At 44.5% G+C, this 23,241-nt stretch overlaps 1 protein-coding gene across 1 annotated transcript in view; it reads left to right on the top strand.

The window, feature by feature from the left end:
* The first annotated feature begins 21,694 nt into the window (after nt 1-21,694).
* Nucleotides 21,695-23,241, top strand: part of COBLL1 (cordon-bleu WH2 repeat protein like 1) — an 86,015-nt gene continuing 84,468 nt past the window's right edge. The window contains exon 1 of the mRNA XM_081197826.1: nt 21,695-22,266. Coding sequence (XP_081053952.1) covers nt 22,220-22,266 — 47 coding nt within the window. The 5' untranslated portion in view covers nt 21,695-22,219. The remainder of the gene's footprint in view (nt 22,267-23,241) is intronic.

Here is a 23,241-nt window from a genome sequence, read left to right as displayed (position 1 = left end):
GCCGCGGCTATGCATGTGGAAGGGGCATTGATAATCATCAGAAGAGGGAGGGAGGGAGATGGGTGCTGCCCATGGCTTCCCCCACCTGCAGCTCCTCTGATTATTGTTCAAGACACCCCAGTTGAGAACCACTGACCTAAAGAATCTGTAAAACAACTTTTGAAGCAGTTACAAGAGAGACGTGAAAACCAGGTTTTGACTGTGGTAGTAACTTACTAATTGTTAAGGAATTATATTGGATAAAATATGCTTACTTGAGATTTCACTTGAAAGCAATACATTAGTGGGGAATATGTTTCAGAGATGCAGCGTGTTAGTGGTTTTGGTATGTTATAATTAGGCTTTGAGGGGCTGCATATTTAATTTCTGTAATAGCTTGGTATTGAAATGATGAAACATCAAGCTAAATCTGTAAATGCGGCAAATGTTGACTGTCTTGGATGGACGGGTAGAAGCGTCCAAGTGGTGACACTTTTAACTTTGAATCACCTTGTGAAATTAGCAGCAGCTCTGGCTATTGGGACAGAAACTAACCACCAGGTGGCACTCTGTACTTAAACACAGAGCAAATGGGTTGCTACCAACAATTTGGTATCCATGCTTAAAAACAGACTTTTCGGTTTGCAAGGCTGCCATCTACCACATTGGGCCATTGCCACATAGATATCACAACTGTCGTCAAACAAATCCAATATTCATGTAATGAATGAGTGTGTGTGTGTGTGTGTGTGTGTGTGTGTGTGTGTGTGTATCTGCTTAAAATTCACCCAATATTGTATATAAAACACCACCAAATAAGCAAAGAAATTTGTTTCCAGGTAGAAGTGCGTAAGGTTACAGCCTGACTTGGGCTGTGTATAGACATGTGCAGGGTTGGGGTGCATGTCTCGCCTCTGGTCCCAAGGCAGAGATAATAATAATAATAATAATAATAATAATAATAATAATAATAATAATAATAATAATAATTTATTACCGTATTTTTCGCTCTATAAGACACACCAGACCACAAGACGCACCTAGTTTTTGGAGGAGGAAAACAAGGAAAAAAATATTCTGAATCTCAGAAGCCAGAACAGCAAGAGGGATCACTGTGCAGTGAAAGCAGCAATCCCTCTTGCTGTTCTGGCTTCTGGGATAGCTGCGCAGCCTACATTTGCTCCATAAGACGCACACACATTTCCCCTTACTTTTTATGAGGGAAAAAGTGAGTCTTATACAGCAAAAAATACAGTATTTATACCCCGCCCATCTGGCTGGGTTTCCCCAGCCACTCTGGGCGGCTTCCAACAAAGATGAAAAATACACTAAAATGTCACATATTAAAAACTTCCCTGAACAGGGCTGCCTTCAGATGTCTTCTGAATGTCAGGTAGTTGTTTATCGCTTTGACATCTGATGGGAGGGCATTCCACAGGGTGGGTGCCACTACCGAGAAGGCCCTCTGCCTGGTTCCCTGTAACTTGGCCTCTCGCAGTGAGGGAACCACCAGAAGGCCCTCGGAGCTGGACCTCAGTGTCCGGGCAGAACGATGGGGGAGGAATTAGCTGCACTTCTTATTCTTGTGGTTCTGGCAGCAGCCTGTGTTTATGCCCTTGGGTTGCATCTGTGTGCTCAGTTCTGTTGAAATGACCAAGATGATTTCTTTTTCCTGGTTTAATGTATTCCAGAGCCAGAGTGCCTTAGACAGGCTTGGTGGCAGCAGTTTAGCTTCTGTTAAGTGTTGAATGTCCTGGGTCAGGTTTTTTAAACATTTTTTTTAGCTTTATTTTGTGGGAGGGGTGCTGCAGAGTGGTGTGTTGTCCAGCATGTGCCTCTGGGCAAATTAAGATGGCGGGTGAATGAGTGCAACCCATACTGTGCTTTGTGGTGCCCAAATATCAACAAAGTTTCCTGAAAACAAAAAGTAAGTTTGCAATGGCAGCGGGGCAGAGAGATCTGGCACCTGGCACAAAAGTTCCAGGTAGTAACGAGACAACTGAAAATGTGATGTTCGCCCAAGCTTTCGCCCACATCTAATTCTTAGGATTTGAATTTATTATCAGTCAAGAGCTTCTTGCTCCTGTTTCTGCATTAGTTTCGTTGTAATGTTCCAAAAATTTGTTTCAATACTCTTCTGTTGTTTCTAATAAACAGATGCAATCTGCTTTGGGGACCAGTTTGCTGTGGAAGTGAGATACAAATACAGTGGTACTTCAGGTTACATACGCTTCAGGTTACATACGCTTCAGGTTACACACTCCACTAACCCAGAAATATTACCTTGGGTTAAGAACTTTGCTTCAGGATGAGAACAGAAATTGTGCGGCGGCAGCGCGGCAGTGGGAGGCCCCATTAGCTTAAGTGGTGCTTCAGGTTAAGAACAGTTTCAGGTTAAGAACAGACCTCCAGAACAAATTAAGTTCTTAACCTGAGGTACCACTGTACCGTATTTCACTGCATACCGGTTGCCACCATGTAATAGTCACACACCCCTTTTTTGGGCCCTAAAATTGGTCCCAGAGCATTCCCCACATAATAATCACACAGGTAATTCTGAGGTGAGCTGGGGATTGGCATGGGGGCTCCTGGCGGCTCCTGAGGCAGTGAGGGCTCATTGGCTTGCCAGACTGAGAGGACGTACAGTAGCTGGAGGAGGCAAGGCAAAGCCAGGCACGTTACCGCCGCCTTGGGCTGCACACAGTCGAGAGGCAAGGAGGTGGTATGGGCTCTGGGCTCCTGCTTTAAACAGGCGCCATTGGCTTTCACTTGGATCCAGTCAAGAAGCAGAGGTAGCTGGAGGAGGCAAGGTGAGGCTGCTAATGTTGCTCCTATTGCTGCTGCTGCTGCTCACCTTGGGCTCTCGCTCTGGTACCCAGCCAAGAAGGGGAAGCAGCAGGTGAACCACCTTGGCCACCCGTCTGCAACCCCTTCCTCCACCTCTGCCCCGTAATTTACCGCATAATAGTCACACGCCCCTTTTTGGGAAAGGAAAAATGGGCACAAACTGTGTGACCATTAAGCGGTCATCTCATGGAATCATAGAATTGTAGAGTTGGAAGAGATCACCCGAAGGTCACCCAGTCCGAGTCTCAGCTAAAGCACCCATGACAGATGGTCATCCAATCTCTACTTAAAAACCTTTCCAATGAAGGAGAGACCACAACCTCCCAAGGCAGTCCTGTCCCCTTAATCTAGAACAGGCTTCCTCAACCTCGGCCCTCTAGATGTTTTGAGACTACAATTCCCATCATCCCTGACCACTGGTCCTGCTAGCTAGGGATCATGGGAGTTGTAGGCCAAAAACATCTGGAGGGCCAAGTTTGAAGAAGCCTGATCTAGAACGTAAATTGATACTGGACATTGTGTTCCCCTTAGTAAATGAACACTTCAAGCTCCCTTCCATCCAAGCAGCTATTTTGTTTTTGCAATAAGCATGTTTTTTTTTTAAATGTCTGGAAAAAAACAGTTGTTTCCTAATTTTCTTTGCAAGTATGGGTGAGATCTGTTGACCTCTGCACATTGTGAGCAGCTACCAAGAGTCCTTTCCCCTTCAAAAACAGGACAGTTGCTCAAAATAAAAGTATTACAGCATTAGACTTTAAAAACAACTTGTCCTTATCTCACCCTTGTGCTTACAACACTGCTATCAGAGAGCTTGATGTAGCGCAGTGCAGAATGACCAGCACAATAGAAGAATGTCAGTCGCCAATGGGTAGGCCACACACACACATACAAAGTGGCCTGATTGTCAGGATTATTTTATTTTTATTTTTACTCCTCCCTTTCAAATAAAAATTAGCCATGGTGGCTTCCACAAGATTCATCAAATGGAATAGATACAGGAATGTAAGCTAAAGCAGGCTGAGAGAGACTTGTTCTGACATCCTTTACCTTTTCTGACAGAAGTGTCTTTCTGGGAGTTTTTCTCCACCTCAGGCAACAGTCCACAAACTTCACAAATAGTGTTTCCATGGGGGAAACTGTTGCTTTTATGTTGGTTGACAGTAGGGCTGCTGCTTCTTTTTTCAGCTGGAACTCACCAGAACTCGGTTCTGGAACTTCTCCGGTGGGTGCCTGAGGTGTTCATGGTGAGTTCTGACACCTCTTTTTCTAAAAAAATAGCACTGGTTGACAGGACATGCAGCCTGAGCTGTGAACCAAGGGGGAATAGGGCTAGCCCAATTTTGCTGCCCTCCCTTCCCAGATCAAGGCACATTGTACCCACGGCTGGCCAAGTTATTTTGCCACCTGAGGCAGTATATCTCGCAAATTCCTCTTTCCTTCTGTGGCAGTCAAAATTAATAATAATAATAATAATAATAATAATAATAATAATAATAATAATAAATTAATAAATAAAAAACAACTAAGCAGCAATTTTCTGCCATTTAGGACATCCTAAATCAAGTACCTAAGGGACACAGGTGGCGCTGTGGGTTAAACCGCAGAGCCTAGGACTTGCCGATCAGAAGGTCGGTGGTTCGAATCCCTGTGACGGGGTGAGCTCCTGTTGCTCGGTCCCTGCTTCTGGCAACCCAGCAGTTCGAAAGCACGTCATGTGCAAGTAGATAAATAGGGACCACTCCGGCAGGAAGGTAAACGGCGTTTCCGTGTGCTGCTCTGGTTTGCCAGAAGCGGCTTAGTCATGCTGGCCACATGACCCAGAAGCTGTCTGCGGACAAACGCCGGCTCCCTCGGCCTATAGAGCGAGATGAGCACGCAACCCCAGAGTCGGTCACGACTGGACCTAATGGTCAGGGTTCCCTTTACCTTTAAATCAACTACCTAAGGCAACTGCTTTACTCTGTCTAATGGTAGGGCCTGCCCTTTCAGTTTGTCTGATAGCCGTAGGAGTGGGAATTTCTGGGGAGGCACATTATTGTCTTCTGTCAAAAAGTCATCTACCTTCAGCATGTAAAAATCTCACCCTCTGATTTTACAAGTTCTGATATTGCTTTTAAATTCTATCGTCATTGTGTATGGCATGTTTGTGTTTTAGTATTGTTCTTCGCCACCACTGTGGAAAGGCAGAATATAATTCTGAATGACGTAGAAATAAGCCAGTAAATCTTGCCAGCTGCCTTTTGAAAAAGTTCACCAAAGTTCTCCAGTACATCGGATTTGAGCATGTCAGAGGGAAGGGAGGGGAAGAGGCAAAACGTAAGAGTCAATCATCTGTTACATTCTTGTGCATATAATAATCAGGCATATCATGGGAGTGGCACATTTCTGCATTCCGCCTAGAGAATGCCTCACAGCTTCCCCACTGCACATACATTTCTGGAATCTATCCTTTCAGAGCTGTCGCTAAACTGCTTGAACAACAGTCTTCCCTTCGGTTGCCTCACAAAAAGTTATTGATGGCTTCTGGGTTGGGAAACTGAACGTCGTAAATGTTTGGAGGCAATTCCTGAAGATCATTCTCTTTGATATCATTCAGGGGACCTGCTAATTATTCACCCTTCCCAAAAAGAAAGAGCATTTTTAATGCTGCTGTTAGGCAGCGAGACCCTGGAAAGGGTGTCCAGGGTGGGGGTGGGGGAGGAGAAATTTCACCCCATTCGTATTTTTAAGGGAGCTTACCTGATTTGCTCCCCCCAAAACAAGATGCAAAATGAAACACAGCCCTCTGTTGAAATTTGCATTTATCCAAATTTTGCAATTCTTCAGCCAAGTAATGGGTACAAAATTGCACATATTATGCATACAGTGGTACCTCGAGTTACATACGCTTCAGGTTACATACGCTTCAGGTTACAGACTCCGCTAACCCAGAAATAGTACCTCAAGTTAAGAACTTTGCTTCAGGATGAGAACAGAAATTGCGCGGTGGTGGCGCGGCAGCAGCGGGAGGCCCCATTAGCTAAAGTGGTGCTTCAGGTTAAGAACAGTTTCAGGTTAAGAACGGACCTCCGGAATGAATTAAGTACGTAACCAGAGGTACCATTGTATATACTAACAGGGCTGGGGCTCAGCAGCCACAGTCTCCTCCTCCTCACCCACCCTCCAGCAGCCACTACAAGCTGCCTAAGGGAGGAGGCCAGCGGTGGCAGCCATGGAGAGGTCATAGGATGTTCCTTTGCAGCAACTGTAGCTGCATCCACCATCGCTCAGGACAGGCGCCGGTTCATCCTCCACCCTGAGCTTGGCAGTGGCGTCACTGGCAGGGGAAATGGGACATTCCATTTTCAAAACAGAAGATGGGATGACTTTTGTAATTCTGGGACTGTCCCTGGAAAATTGGGGCACTTGAAGTGTATGCAATATATGTGTATGGGGGGAACCTAAATCGCATACAGTCACCACTCATTCTAACTGGAGCATGTGTTTATGAAAATCTAGCTCAGGGGTCCCCAAACTAAGGCCTGCGGGCCAGATAAGGCCCAAGGGACTTGTTTATCTGGCCCGCGGCGACCCCCGCTGCCCACTCTTACCAGCACTGCGCTGCGCAGCTGCCCACTTCCAGGTCAGAGGAGCACCAGAAACAGCTTGTGTGCATGTGCATACGTTATTTGCACATGCGCAAGCATTATTTCCGGTGCACATCTGGGTTAGAGGAGGCCCCTAGCACAAGCTATTTCCGGTGCTCCTCCAACCCGGAAGTGCGCCGGAAATAGTGTGTACACATGCGTATGGGCACATGCTCCCCCCCCCCCCGGCCCGCTGAGCAATCGGCGCTGGAGACACCAGCCCAAGGCGCAGTAAGTTTGCTGACCTCTGGTCTAGCTCCTTGGACACAAAACACCTTTCACTTAGCATGTTATAACTGAGGGGTTTTTCTTTCTATCTTTGGAATGCAACTTCCCCACCAACACCACGTGAAAAGATAGGAGTTTTACCACATCCTGTAGAACTGCCGTTTTAATGATGCTCTGGTATTCATATATCTCCACAGATAAGTGGCTGTGTTATCTCTAATGTCGTCGCTTAATGGAAGTGGTTTCAAACAGTTAATTCGGAGAAAGGGAGTTGGGGAGATGGATGGAAATAGCTCTGGGTTGTTTTCTGTAACTTCATTTGAAATGAGTTATAGCTGCTTGGTGTGATTTAGGATATGGCTGTTTTAAGCATCTGGCTCCTGCTTGGGGCTTCAAGTCTAGGAAGAAGCAGTAGCTGGTCTGATTCATCATATCTTCTGTTTCTCCCATGTTTGACGCTGGCTGTGAGTCAGGCTTTCTAAGAAGTGCCTCTCAGACAGATGATCATAGCATCTATTACTGCCTTATGGGAGATGTCTGGTATTCTGATGCCATGCCTGGGTAGAGTTAGCTTTTTCTGCCCCAGGCACCTGAAACATAGAAGGATCGGTGCAGGCGTAGAGCTGTTTATAAATCCACATACACAGCATTAAACGAAAGCAATTGGGGGTGCAGAAAGAAAGAAAGAAAGAAAGAAAGAAAGAAAGAAAGAAAGAAAGAAAGAAGAAAGAAAAACAGAAAGGAAGGAAGGAAGGAAGGAAGGAAGGAAGGAAGGAAGGAAGGCAAGGCACTGGGTGTGGAATAAACCGCAGACCTTCCAGGTGTCCCTCTTTTCCAGGGACAGTCCCGGATTAACAGAAGCCTTCCTGATTTCTGATTTGATCCTGCTTTTCCTTAGGATGTCCCTGTTTTTATATGAGAAATGTTAGAGTTATCCAACCCCCGAGCCATCTGAAGGCAGCCCTGTATAGGGAAGTTTTAAAATGTTTAATGCTTTACAGTGGTACCTCGAGTTACAAACACTTCAGGTTACAGACTCCGCTAACCCAGAAATATTACCTCGGGTTAAGAACTTTGCTTCAGGATGAGAACAGAAATCGAGTGGCGGCCTCGGGAGGCCCCATTGGCTAAAGTGGTACTGAATTAATAATTACAACAGGCCTAATTTATGACCTACTATGTTGAACACAGAGATGCAGGTGGCGCTGTGGGTTAAACCACAGAGCCTAGGGCTTACTGGTCAGCAATTGGAATCCCCACGATGGGGTGAGCTCCTGTTGTTTGGTCCCAGCTCCTGCTCACGTAGAAGTTCAAAAGTACGTCAAAGTGCAAGTAGATAAACAGGTACCGCTTCAGCGGGAAGGTAAACTGTGTTTCCGTGTGCTGCTCTGGTTCTCCAGAAGCGGCTTAGTCATGCTGGCCACATGACCCGGAAGCTGTACACCGGCTTCCTAGGCCAATAAAGCGAGATGAGTGCCGCAACCCCAGAGTCATCCGCGATTGGACCTAATGGTCAGGGGTCCCTTTACCTTTACCTGTGTTGAACACAGTCCACCAGCCAACAATCCCCAGGCACTAAAACTAAGAGGCTCCTTTTCAGTCTTTAGTGGGCTGCCATAGATGGCTGATGGACTGCTTTTCACCTGTCAAATGACAAGTCATGCAGGCCTTGGTCAGAATGCAAAACCAGTTGCCAAAGCAGCAATGAATCCCAAATGAATCTGACTCTCAACTTTAGTGTGATGAATTCAGGAAAAAGATGCAGTGTAAATTCTGAATATCTTTGTATAACAGCTAAGGTTAAGCACCTGATGCATGAGTCCATTTTTTTATTTTGTTGATGTGTATGTATATATATATATATATATATATATTTAAGCATCTCAATTTAATACAAATTGAATTAGTGCACATTTTCTAATCGAGGATAAATAACTGAATTCACTAGCAGCAAGAACAATGTAGACTTTGTTTCTAGAGAGAGCAAACCGTACGATTAGCATATGAATACTTTTTTTTTTTACTCCATAATAAACAGAGCAAAAAGTAGGATTTATTTATCATGTCCCTCCCCCCCCCCCCAATAATTTATGACATGGATAAAATCACTTGCTTCTTAACACTTTTACATAATAGGAGGATATTTTATTATGCTGTTAATGTCATAATTTGGATAGCTACTAACAAGTGACAATTTGGATGTCAAGATGGGTGCCTGGGGCTGCGGTTTACTGGCACAACCTGTTGCTGAATAAATGGAAATCAGAAGATCTATAAGTAATGCTCTTTCACTTTTGCAAACTTTGTCAACAATATAGGCATTTGAATTAGGCTCGCAAATACGAACAAGCTAGACGGGACTGAAGCACCCTAATCCAGCAATTTGTTATGGAAATGGTGCCTTCGGGGGGAAGGAAGGTTGGAAATTAAACATTTTTTTAAAAAAGTAATATTTGTTTAAATTATTTTTTTAAAAAAGTTGTGCGTGATTTATAGAAATTTTAATTGATACCTCAGGCAGTACAGTATGAGATTCTTAATCTTGGGGTCATGGTTTTGAGCCCCACCTTGGGCAAAATGTTGCTGCATTGTAGGCGGCTGGACAAGATGACTTTTGGGTCCCTTCCAAGTCTACAATTCTATGACATTCAACAGCATATACAGTGGTACCTCAGGTTACATATGCTTCAGGTTACAGACTCCGCTAACCCAGAAATATTGCTTCAGGTTAAGAACTTTGCTTCAGGATGAGAACAGAAATTGTGCTCTGGCAGCAAGGCAGCAGCAGGAGGCCTCATTAGCTAAAGTGGTGCTTCAGGTTAAGAGCAGTTTCAGGTTAAGTATGGACCTCCGGAACGAATTAAGTACCTAACCCGAGGTACCACTGTAGTGGATTTTCTTCAGGCACACTAGGGTTACTTCCAGACAGCACGCTTATTGAACATTTATCCTGATTCAATGGCACAAAGTTTGCATAGAGGTTAGACAACATTGGCTATTCACTGAGCATTTGTTCTGATTTATTTGCAGAGGGGTTAGACCAGTGCCTTTTTTCTAGAAAAAAAGGGTGTTGGTACGCTTGCGCTCCTTGTGGAGAGGGACTCATGTGCTCCAGCCAGCCCCGGGGTGTGGTGACAGCAGCAGCCAACCCCGGAGGGCCTTTCCTCATGCCATGGCTCCCCATGAGGCTGAGCGTCTTCACGTGGGGCAGGGGGAGGAAGGTGCCAGTATTGCGTACCAGTGAGTACCGCCAGAAAAAAAGCACTGGGTAAGACAATGTTGCATCAAGAGAATGTCATGCGCATTTTGCAGTGCATTCTCCCATCACTTTCCTTAACACCGAAAGTCTGACTTTTGAGGGAGAAGCAGGTTTGTTGTATAAGAGCACCAAATAAATTTTAATTCTGCAACCTGAGTTTGTAACCTCCAAAAACAGTAATAATCTGGAAGCACCCTAGTACTTTTCCTGTGGAATCGGCGTCTTCTATACATTATCTTATTTTAGAGAATCCAGATGACATCTTTTTGAAACTGGATAAGACTTATTTCTGAGTAGACATGTTTAGACAATTCACTTTGATAATTCACTTTTTGATAACACGGGAAGAGACTTTTGAGGAATGGGGCCTCTCAGCCACGTGGAGGACAATGCTGGATAATTTTATTCTACTCTAGCTGTTCTGGTGTGGAAGCAACCGTGTTTTCCCTTTCAGAGTCATTTAGTGGTGCGAGGCATTGTTTTTGCACAATTAGCTGGAATATGAAATATTAATTGAAATAGTGTATCTGAGAACAGAGGAGTTAATCTCCACCATACCAACTAGTGTGGTTCAGTGGTTAGAGTGGGGAGACCCGAGTTCAAATCCTCACGCCACCACAAAGCTTAATTGGGACTGGTTACTATTTCTCAGCCTAATTTACCTTGCATAATTGTTATGAAGGGCATAAGGCAGGGACAGTGTACACTGCCCTGAGCAGCTTTAGGGAAGGATAATAATTACTAGTCTTGGTATAGCTCAGCAGAACAAGTGAGTTTTGTGGAGCAATTTACATGCGGCAGAAGCTGTTCCCGGGATAGGGTGTGACATCTGAGTAGGAATAATGACAGTGGGGGAAAGGGAGCAAAGCTTATGTGTAATAACAATCATTGCCTAATAGACATGGGCATTGTATAGTCCAGTGGGAACCCACTGGTTGTTTTTTCTCAAACGTTTTGATTTGAAATCAGCAATTTATGTCCAAATTTGAAAATAACGGAGGAGAGTTTATGTGGGTATTTGTGTTTGGGTTCATGGCAGTTACCCACAATGGTGAATTCAGTATCGCTCTGTTTACAGAACTGAGGTCACAAAGGATTACAGTAGTCCCTCTAGCTACGAACTTAATTCATTCCGTAGGTCTGTTCTTAACCTGAAATTGTTCTTAACCTGAGGTGTGCTTTTGGTAATGGGGCCTCTTGCTGCTGCTGCGCTGCCAGCACATGATTTCTGTTCTCATCCTGGGGCAAAGTTCTCAACTTGAGGTAACTCTTCCAGGTTAGCCGAGTTTGTAACCTGTGGCGTTTGTAACTCGAGGTACCACTGCATCTGTCATATAGGACGTGGCTGCCTTTGACATATAAGTGGTTGCTACAAACTGCTATCCTTATTTCACTTCTGAAGCACATACAAAACGTTTACAGGAACAATTATCGTCGTAGTTGGTTACTTCAGGGCATAGCCTTTCCTGATTTGCAAATCACTCGCCACTTTTTTTACAACTCACCCAAGCTTTTTCGTGTTCCTCAGCAAAGTCCTTTCTCTAATATCTCCACAACTGTTTTTTCAACTTACACTTAAGCCTACAGGTAATCTGCAATGGTAGCAATTATAATTTAATGGTTAACAAAAGCCCCATTAATCATCATGGAATTCATTGCACTGATCCTGACCATGTCTCAACAAGATAACAGGCAAAACATATAAACATCTCCAATGTTTCTGAGTCGATTTGTTCACTGTTGACTTCTTAGGAAGAAGGAATAACAAAAAGAAAGATATTACTAAGCATGTTTACTTAAAGCAACTGCACATGCTACCCTGCCACTAGGAAGCTGCCGAAAATTTTATTATCGTGGGAACTTCAAACCCACCCCCCCACTGCTGAAACCTTTACAAATCTTTACATTTTAGAGTGCCTTCATCATGATGTAAGTAGTCAAGCCACTAGTTTTATACTCTTAGGGATTGAAGACAGCACCAGAGTGACTCAGAGTGTGATAAAGTTGATCAGCACGATAAGGTTGATTAATTTTTACGTGTGTGTGTGTGTGTAACTCAGCACAGAGATGCTGGGAAAACTGAGTGCAGTCAGACTCTGGACTTTACAAAAGCTGATTTCAAAAAGTATAAGGAACTACTAGGTGAGATCTCATGGTCAGAAATACTCAAAGAGGAGGGAGTTCATGATGGACGGGAGTTTCTTAAAGGTCACAATCACAAACAGTTCCAACAAGAAAGAAAATTTGTTGGCATCCGTCCATCTCAGGAGACAATGGAGGAGTGCGCATTTGAAGGCATCTAAAGAAACTGGCGCGGCTGCATAAGGAGCTTTCAGATGAGCTGAGATTTAAAAGGGACATGTTTAAGAAATAGAAAAAGAAGGAAATCATGAAGGAACAATATAAAGGGGTAGCTAGGGAGAGAGAAGGTCAGGTGGGCTAATGTTCAGAATGAATACAGGTTTGCAAGAGAAGTTTAAAATAATAATAAAAATGGGGTTTCCGGGAGGCTATGTTCAAAGATGAGGAAGAACAAGGAATTTGTAGGTCATCTTTGTGAAGAAGACAGAGCAATGCTATCGGGTGACAGAGAGAAGTCAGAACTGTTCAACACCTAGTTTGCCTCTGTCTTCTCCCAAAAGGAAAACAGTGCCCAACCTGTTGATAATAGAATAAATAATACAAAGAGGGAGCTGCAGCTCAAGATAGGAAAAGAGGTGGTAAGGGAACGCATAGCTACTTTAAATGAATCCAGATCTCCAGGGCTGGGTAAACTGCATCCAAGGGTACTAAAGGAACTTGCAGATGTAATCTCAGAAGCTCCGTCTATATTTTTTTCAGAAATCTTGGGGAACAGGTGAGGTCCCTGTGGAATGGTGGCAGCCAAAAGTTGCCATTTCTTCAGAGTGGGGGGCGGGGGAGGATCCAGGTAACTACCGACTGGTCAACATGTCTTTGATACCAGGAAAGGTCCTAGAATAGGACCTAAGTGCCTGTGAGCAATTAGAAAAGGATGCTTTGTTTACTAAGAGTTTGCATGGGTTTCTCAAAAACAAGTCATGACATACTAATCTTACTTCGTACTTTTTATGGAGTTACAAGCTTAGTGGACCAAGGAAATGTCATGGATGTAGCATATCTTGGTTTCAGGAAGGCTTTCAATGACATTCTTGTGGAGAAACTTGTAAAATGCAGGGTAGACTATGGTGGAATCTACATGCATATTAAAAAACATTTTGAGAAATACATTGAATTTTGCATAGCTCAGTCTCGCCATCTAGTGTCACATTTGTATATTGCACTTTACAACACATCTGGAATGTTTTATTTGCAGCTGTATAGCTGAGTCCTATGCTACGGTTTACGTGGATTTGTGGCTGGTTGACGGACCGAACCCAGACTGCTCACCAGGGGTTCTTTCTCATCCTAGAAAAATATGGGAAGTGGGGTGCTACAGGGTTTTATCCCTGTCTTCCTGTAGAAGTAGTTCTCTCTATGCTTTGAGCTGTTTTGCAGTGGTTTGTCGCATGGAGAAGCCTCACTACTGAAATGGAATATATAGATATATAACTCCAAGGTGAGGTGAGCAAAAGGAAGAGCTCACCACACAAGTTAGCTGCTGCCATGGGGAGCAATTTGGGAGTCCTTGTTCCTGCTTATTCTCTTTCATCGCTCTTTCCTTTGCAAAGTGCATCTTGAGTAAGAGTACATGAAGTAATAAGGAGGAGCGTCCCACCACCACAAAGTACTTTTGAGGCTTAATTAAATGGGCAGATTGCAAATGGGTGAATGATTAAAATGAAGAAACAACTATTGGCTCATAGCAATACTTCATGTGGCGTGTACCTGCCCTTACTTGTTCCCTGAGAGAGATACTTGGAGGCTAACATGATGGAACACACTGATTGAACAGAATGCTACAAAAACTATCTGAAAATAATAATAACAATAATGCAAAGCTATTTGGGAGAGGAAGATCCTAGAAGATCTCGATCCATTGTCCTGTGTTTCATCATTGCGCTGCAACAGCAAAATTGTAATGCTGTCTATCTGTACTTTATTAATAGAAGAAGGCACCTCTATTTTCCACCTAATTAGCTGAGTGAGTCATAATATGAATCTAACAAGGAAAACACCCTTCTCTTTTATAATCCACACCCAGCTTGCACAATACTATTCCAAAGTCCATTGTACTAAATTTTAAAGCATAGAATGTGTTTTAAAGACAACGTTGCGAATGATGCGTGCAAACACATGCAGACAGACAGACAGACAGACAGACAGACAGACAGACAGACACACACACACACACTGTTCATCTTTAAGAGACTGTGGGACTTACGGCTGGGTTTGCTAGAAAAGACAAACATGGCAACTCTTCTGGGGTTTGATTAATACATGATTAGTATAAATTGTAACAAGCTGTCCCTGGTACCTGCAAGTTATGCTAACATAGGATAGAATTTGATAAACCTTAAGCGTTCTGCACCACTCACCACAGTGAAATTTGAAGGTGGCAATGAGCACATTAACTCAATCAAGTGGGCCAAGATACAAGCTGTGGGTAGGTACTTTGGGTAAATGATTGACCACATCACCGTTGAGAGTGCTGCAGAAGATAGCACAGGTTATGCCTGGTGTTATGCTGAAGCCTGACTTCTTTTGTCAAAAACAACTTCCAGATCATTTTTTTAAAATTTGAGAGGAAACTTGCCACTTTATCCCTCTTCTCTCAACACACTGGTCCTCTAACATTTTTTCAGTGAAACTGAATATCCACCTGCTGTTCCTAAACAACGCAGCACCTTAACTGCCCCAACATCCAGTTCCAAAAATTAAGCCCCCTCCGCAACATCTGGGATGCAGTTATCATTTAGGAATGGTGGCTTTTTGACTGGAAGGAAATGAAAAATTCATTTATTTTTTTTAAAGATATTTATTGCAAATTTTAAACACAAAATCACCAAACATATAAAACACCATCACCACAATATAACAAACAAAAGAAAGCAAAGAAAAACAAGAAAATAGACATATAGTAGAAAAGAAAAGAAAATGCAACGAAAACAGCATTCCATAAATCATATTTCCATAATCTTTGGACTTCCTCACATCTCCCTTTCCTGCGTTCTCAATAATAAAATTATAAGCAGCAATTTATTATCTTATTTCAGTTCTTATTTTCTAATTCTCAAATATTATGTCCCAAACTTTAGATATTTTTATCAAGATACTGAACTGCTTAGTTTAGACATAATATTACTTCAAATTTCATCATTTTCTTAAACATCACTTATTCTCATATATCATTCAACTAAATTGCTGATGCCATGTTGTTTTCTATCGTGCATTTTCTCAACATTCATACAGCTTATAATGTTTTTGTAAGTAGTCTTTAAACTTTTTCCAGTCCTCTTCCACTGTCTCTTCTCCCAGGTCTCGAATTCTGCCAGTCATTTCAGCCAACTCCATATAGTCTATCAGTTGCGTCTGCCATTCTTCCAGTGTGGGCAAATCTTGGGTCTTCCAATGTTTTGCGATGAGTATTCTTGCTGCTGTTGTTGCGTACATAAAAAAGGTTCGATCCTTCTTTAACACCTTCTGGCCAACAATGCCTAAAAGGAAGGCCTCTGGTTTCTTAGGGAAGGTATACTTAAATACCTTTTTTAACTCATTATAGATCATTTCCCAAAAATTCACAGTACTTTGGGATAAGTGGCATGAACAACTCCAGAGCTGCAGTCCTTAAAAAGTAATATGACAACACAAGTTTGTGGACAGGGGAGCTCTTTATCAAATGACTTGTGTAGATTTATTGTGCACACATTTCTGGGATGAACACAGCTGAAGTGTCCTGTCTGTTTGTAATAACAACTCTGGAAATACAGGACATCCCACCCCATCTCTGCTAAATGTATGGAGTAGTTTCTCACCACACAGGTTAGCTGCTGCCATGGGGAGCAAAGTGCATCGTTCCCAGGTTTGAGACGGTGGAAATTTATCTTTCTTTACTCTCTCTCCTGCAGGCTTAAACAATCTAAGATCCCCCCCCCCTTCTCCTGCTTCCAAGAGGGGTTTTGGTGGTTTTAACTGAAGGAAATTTAGTCCTTTATATACGACTTTCCAGACTTTAGCTTGCAAAATTTTTGCTTCAATCTATTTACAAAAGCGGAAGGCGGACTTCCTGTTTAGAACCTTCCTGCTTCGGTGCCAAATTAAAATGTTTCATAGTCCAATTTTCCGTTCTACTCATGGGTACTTGTTTAGAGTCCAATTGTCCACAGGAAAAAGTCAGCGCTCTCCGGCAACGGCTGTGCGGCTTCACTCCGTAAAAGTAGCAGTCGATTCAAAACACCGCGCCACTCACCCCACTTCACTTCGGATCCCCGAAAAAGGGTTTCCCTGCGAGTAGGGGAGGCGCTCTTGGTGTCAGCTGAATCCCACGTTCCCAGGCTTCCTCCGTCTGGGATTTTTGAGGGGTCTCCGCCTTCGCCACGGCGGCAAGACCCGATTTTCGCGGAGCGGGTTCCTCTCGGTCAGAGGAACTCCGCTATTGCCAATGGCGCTAACCCGGAAGTCGATGGTGGCATATTCAACCCTGAAATAGCCTGTAGCAGAACCCTAGCGTAGTGCTATGGGAAGCAAGCCATCCCTTTGGAAATATGAACAAGAGAGGGGGCCTCTGTTCTCTACAAATCCTGTGACTTTTTGCCATTGGAAAGATCATGGGATGAACTTTTATAACACCAGAGATGTTAGAAATTCCCTTCAAGCATTTGCTTTAAATTAATATGAATTTGGAATAAAACACTTGCCACCATACTCTAAACTGCAAAATGTATTTTTAAAATATGTACCTCTTTTCATCCGAAAAGAACTATGCAACACATTTGGCTTCTACTCAAGAAGTGGCAACTGAATGACCAAATAATGTTGTACAGTGGTGCCCCACAAGACGAATGCCTCGCAAGATGAAAAACTCACTAGACGAAAGGGTTTTGTGGTTTTTGAGCTGCTTCGCAAGACGAATTTCCCTATGGGCTTGCTTTGCAAGACGAAAACGTCTTGCGTTTTTTGCAAGTTTGTTTCCTTTGTGGTGTAGTGGTTAAGAGCAGTAGTCTCGTAATCTGGGGAACCGGGTTCGCGTCTCTGCTCCTCCACCTGCAGCTGCTGGGTGACCTTGGGCCAGTCACACTTCTGTGAAGTCTCTCAGCCCCACTCACCTCACAGAGTGTTTGTTGTGGGGGAGGAAGGGAAAGGAGAATGTTAGCCGCTTTGAGACTCCTTAAAGGGAGTGAAAGGCGGGATATCAAATCCAAACTCTTCTTCTTCTTCTTCTTAACACCCTTAATACAGTTGCGACTTGACTTCGAGGAGCAACTCATAGAACGCGGTGTGGTAGCCTTTTTTGAGGTTTTTGGCAATTTTTGAAGCTTTTCCAAAACTTTTCCGACACCGTGCTTCGCAAGACGAAAACACTCGCGGAACGAATTAATTTCGTCTTGCGAGGCACCACTGTATGTGGAGATGCCTTCAGGGGATAGCTGAAATCTTGCCTCTGTATTTCAGGCCACATATGATTATTCCTCAGGAGCATGGATTACATATCAGATTATTATGGGGCATAAAAATGAACTGATTGCAACAAATGCTCTGAAATTCACTGGTTTTTTGGGTGGGCAATGTAATCCTGAGATCAAAACAAACACTGAGGAGGCAATACAGGCATAGAAGAAAGTGATGTATTATCAGAAGAAGCAATTTCGTAGAATCAAGTGAGAGGCTAAAGAGGACCTATTTAGAGCTGAAAATAACTGAACGTTTTCTAACAGGCACAAGTATGTGTACACATGCACACTGCACACACAGAAAGACAAATGCAAAGGATTTCAGGAGTAATTTCATGGGAAATTACTTTCACTATGCACTTGAAATCTGCCATAGCAGCACAAAGGGTGTGACAATTCAACTGTTCATTGTCAGCAGCCTATAAACATTTTCCCCGGTGATGCTCAAGGTATTAAAAAAACCCCAAAAAACCAGATGCCCTATGCCTATTGAACATAAAATTTTAAATGACTTGAATGGGCACTCAGTTTAGGATTCACTATTTTTTTTCTTGCTACCCTGTATTAAAGAATTGGTCATATGCACCCCCACAAACAACATGAAAAAGCACAAAACCATTTTACAGAAGTTGATTTAATAGAATATTAGTGGAATAAAAGTTGATTTAATAGAAATGATCTGTGCCTGCAGTCCGAAAGTGCAAGTGTATGGGGCTTGGGAAAACAAGCACACAAAAGACTTTTCACTTGCTTATAGCTGACACAGTTGTACTCTCCTGGTTGCAGCTGTGGCTGATGTGTGTTTTGCATTTCCTCACAGCTGGGAATATGGGCACTGCTCCATTAACATGTGATAAAGGAATAATGCCAATGTGTCCCATGCTTCAGGGAACTGTAGCTTAGAGAGCAGCGCAAGTTCACTCACAGTAATGGAAAATTCCCACTGGTCCCTCCTCTGTCTTTATTTTGCCCTGAGAAAGAGGAGCCCAAACAGGCACAGGTAGTATAATTCCACTCCTTTTGATTTCAATAAAGCCAGTGTTCATCAATATAGCCACCGATCAGGTCCAGGACTGTTCACCTTACAGGGACTTAACAGAGACTGTTTTCTTTTTAGGAGCTCAGACGACAGAGCACCAATGGAAATCCAGCCGATTCTCTAGCAGTTTTTGTCTTGGGCTGGGAACTAGGACAGCTTAGCAGGGTGTTTTCAGAAACAACATGTGATCAGGATGTAGATACCTGGTAAGCAAGCAAGGAGCAAAATGGAGCATCCATGCCAAAAAAATAAAAAATCATTCAGTCTTTGAATAATCTGAAAATTCCAGAGAAAACACATTCATTTCATAAGGGGGAAGCACGACCCGTCAATTTTTCTTATGCCATCGTTACTTTAAGCTATTCTGCACAGCGGCAGATTCCGGTGCGTTTGTGTGTTTTACCAAAGGAGCAGGCTGAAAAATCAACAAAAGATATAAAAACCATTGTTTGCCCATTTCCTTTTATTATGCAACTTGCATTATGTGGTACGCACTGTAAACGTAACGAGAACAAAGGCTTACTTATCCATATATGTAATGTGCTGTGCTTTTGATGTGAGATTAGGTACTGTTAAGATCTCTTGAAAGGACAGTTATGTAATACGTAGACAACCAGTCACATTTATGATCTTCTTGCCAGCTTTAAGGAGACCAAAAACAAATCCAGCACAAAGCTGGTTATCTGCATTTGTCAGATAAACAGCAATCATATGATGCCAACTGAACATAAGAAAAGCCCTGCTGGATTTCACAAAATGCCCATCTACCCCAGTATCCTGTTCTCACAGTGGCCAACCAGATGTCTATCAGAAGCCCTCAAGAAGGAAGTTTATTTGCAAATGTACAGAGGGTCTGGCTTCTCCAGAGGATTGGGGGCCCCTGATGTCACACGATGTCCTGATTTCACAAGGAGCCAGGGGGCAGAGCCAAACTCCCTCTGAAAATTTAGGGAGCCCGGCCTCCTAAAAAATACATTTGGGGCATCTGAAACTGTCTTGGCCCCTCGGAGTCAGTGCCAGGTGCAAATATGTAACCCACACTTTCATTAAAAAGCATGCCCACAATATAAAAAGGCAGAATGCAACATATAAAAACAAAAGCAACAAAGATCCATAAAAGCGTAATTAAAAACACTGCTAGATACTGACTGGATTAAAAAGAGAATTCACGTCACAAAGGCCTGTCAAACAAGAAAGTCTTCAAGAGGCATCTGAATGAAGGAATGGTTCCTACTGAATCGCTGCAGTAGGGAGTTCCACAGGGCTTGGCCTGCCACATGGAAAAAAAGCTGTCTCTGGTGATGGCCCCAGGGGCTTGGGGAACCAACAGAAGTGCCCCATCAAAGGATCTCAGTGATCAAGGTGGAACATAAGGAATCAGGTAGTCCTTGTGACATGAGCACAGCAGCAGTCTCCCCATCTGTGTTCCCCACAACTCCAATACATCTTCAAATCCCTGCTCAGTCAGAAAGCTCACTGAATGACCCTGGGCTAGTTCTCAGCCTAAGCTTCCTCGCTGGGTTGTTGTGAGGATCGTAAGGACAAGGGGAGGAAAAAGCAGTGTATCCATTTTAAGGAAAGGTGGAACATAATACAGAGTGAGTCCTTTAAAAGAGGCCCCGTGGGTACAGAGTACACATGTTCCACGGGACCTCTTTTAAAAGACTCATGCCGTACAAATATAATAATAACTAAATGTCACCTGGGCTTTTATGGGCTAGAGCAGTAGTTCTCAAAAGTGTGTAAGGAAAAGATGGCAAGTGTGAAGATTCAAGGACCATCAAAGAACCATTTAAACATTTCAGTGTAGTATAGTATCAAATGATTGTTATTTATTTGCAGAATATGGATATTCAGGAGCATTGGCTATTCTACTGTTCTCCACTTCATATTGTTGTGAATGGGGATTTTCATTTCTCAACAAATATGAAAGATCAGAAAAGAGAAAAGCTTCTTTGTGTTGATGAGATGAGAATTTGTCTGTCTCAAACTGGACCTAAATAAATGAGATTTCCTGGCAATAGCAAGCTCACACCTCTCATCGAGTTTTTAATATTTGGTTGGAAGCCAAATAAATAATAATAATAAATAAGGGTAATAATAATTATAATAATAGTAATAATTTAGACATTCTTAAGGTACATATGTAGGGGACGCAGGTGGCGCTGTGGGTAAAACCTCAGTGCCTAGGACTTGCCGATTGCATGGTCAGCGGTTCGAATCCCCGCGGCAGGGTGAGCTCTCGTCGTTCAGTCCCAGCTCCTGCCCACCTAGCAGTTTGAAAGCACCCCTAAGTGCAAGTAGATAAATAGGTACTGCTTTATAGCGGGAAGGTAAACGGCGTTTCCGTGTGCTGCGCTGGTGCTGGCTCGCCAGAGCAGCTTCGTCACGCTGGCCATGTGACCCGGAACGGACAGCGCTGGCTCCCGGCCTCTTAAGCGAGATGAGCGCACAACCCTAGAGTCGGTCACGACTTTAAGGTACATATGTAAGTGGCTCATTTATCATTATATTATATTTTGGGAATGATTCATGCATTGTAGCTGCATTGTTTTATACTTTCTGCACGTCCCACGATCACATTATAAAGTAGTTGTGCTCTGCGTTCAAAATCAAGCACTGCCAAGAGTTCTTTCTTTTCGTTTCTCAGGGTATTTCTTATCAATAACATATTGGGCAGTGGCGCGAGCAATTTCTTATCCCCAAAGTGTGGCGCAGAGAAAAAGTTTGAGAACCGCTGGTTCATCAGGCTGCACGAAGCGTTCTCCTCCAGCAGAAGAGGCGGGAAAAGAGCAGGAGAGGTCGAAACGAGGAGCGCAGGGCGAGACGCTGCAGGATCAGTCCCTCCCACTCCCCCACCTGCAAGCGGCTCTCGGTCCGCTTGGCTTTCCCGCCCTAGCGGCCGGAATGGGGGACGGCAGCTTGGAGCAGCCCGTTAACGGGAACAGCTGCTGCTGCTCCGGCAGTTAGCTGGGTGAAAAGAGGGGGGAATTCCAGCGCCGAGGCTGAGCCCGGGAAAACGCGCTGAGGGACGGCGGCGTGCGCGCGCGTGTGGCGAGGCCAGTGTGCGCCAAGGCGGGAAGCCGCGGCGAGGGCTCCCGAAGCGGGGGGAGGAGGAGGAGGAGGAGGAGACGGCGGCCACCGCCAGCAGCAGCGCGGAGGAACAGGGAAGCTCTGTTTCCCTCTGGCGTTTGCGTCCGGGAAGGCTCCTCGCTGCCAGTTCCCCACTCCCTGGCGAAGTTTTCCAAGGTGTGGTTTCAAAGGGCAGCCTCCCATCCCTCTGGCGCTCCGTGCCGGGCTCCCGCTGAGCCCCAGGGGAAGCAGGAGGAGGAGGGAGGAGGGAGGAGGGAAGGAAGGAAGGAGAGAGAGGGAGCGAGGTTCAGAGCGGACCGTCTGGGCGTGCGAGGGCAGCAGCCGCAGCCGGGGAAGGAGGCGAAGAATGCAGGGCTGCTGCCTCCCAGGGCGGCGGGACGGCGCGCTCCGTCGGCGGGGGGGCGACAGCCCTTGCCGCCTCCTTTGAGCGCGCTCTGCCCCTCCGCCGCCGCAGGTGAGACGGGCGGGCGGCTGCCTTTGCCTGCGCGCCTCGGCGGGGGCGCTTTCCTTCGCGCGCCGCCGGAAAGGACTTCCAAGCTCCTCCACCTGGAGCCTGCAGCCTCAGCCGCCTTGGAGAGGAATGGACGGCCAGACGAGCGCGGCACCGGCTCGCCTCCCTCCTTCCGGGTAAGCAGCACCCGCAGCCTTTGCCGTCTGCTTCAAGGCTCGCGGAAGCAACGCAAAACACCCTCCCGACCCCCACCCCTTGCAAGCCTCTGCGGATTGATCGAGCAGCTTGGCTAAGTTGCAACAAGTTGCCTTTCGGGCGCGCTCCGCCTCCTTTTCTTCTGCCCTGGCCAAGAGGTCGAGAGTTTCACTAGAGGTGGAGCGGGGTGGGTGGGGGCGTTTGTGTTTGGGGTGGTGGTGGTTTTGACTCGACAGAGACCTCAACACGTGAAGAACGTGGTCTGTAGAGTTGCTGTGATCATAGAATCAATGAAATGTAGAGTTGGAAGGGACCCCCTATGGTCATCTAGTCCAGCCCCCTGCAATGCAAGAACCTCAGCCGAAGAATCCTCGACAGGTGGTCACCCGATCTCCAAGGAAGGAGAGACCGCCATGTCCCAAGGGAAACCCGTTTGGCTTAGTCGAACAGAGCATTTCCTCTTTGGATTTAGTTTCTGATTCTTCCTGACAGTTTTGGGTGTTCTGTTTGGGGATTGCAGTTAAGACTCGCCAGAGTACTTCTGAGTAAGCATGCTTGCTTAGACTCGCACTGTAAGAAGCACGTATTTCATACTCACGTTATCTATCCATCTATCTATCTATGTGTGTGTATCTCTTAAGCAGTGTATAGTATACACACTTGCTTGGGACGGGGAGCAGGCTGTGGGGCATTTACTTTGGAATAAGCAGATCAGGACTCAATGAAAAGGCATAAAACCCAAATACCCATTTAATGTTCCATGGTGCACATTTCCACATCAGTGTGCACAGGATCGCAGCCTGGTTTTGTGAGGTTGTTTTTTTTGTGGGGTTTTTTTTTTGCGTGTGAAAAGCGTTCTATGATATAATGGAGAGCCAATCTGGTGTAAAATGCTGATATTTTTCCTGTTATAAAAAGTTTGTGTGTGGGAGAAACCCATCCTTAGAAGTAAAATT

The sequence above is a fragment of the Podarcis bocagei genome (genome assembly GCF_964188305.1).
Source record: "Podarcis bocagei genome assembly, chromosome: 1".
NCBI lineage: Eukaryota > Metazoa > Chordata > Lepidosauria > Squamata > Lacertidae > Podarcis > Podarcis bocagei.
The sequence above is the reverse complement of the archived record's forward strand: the minus strand, read 5'-3'. Positions and strand labels throughout refer to the sequence as shown.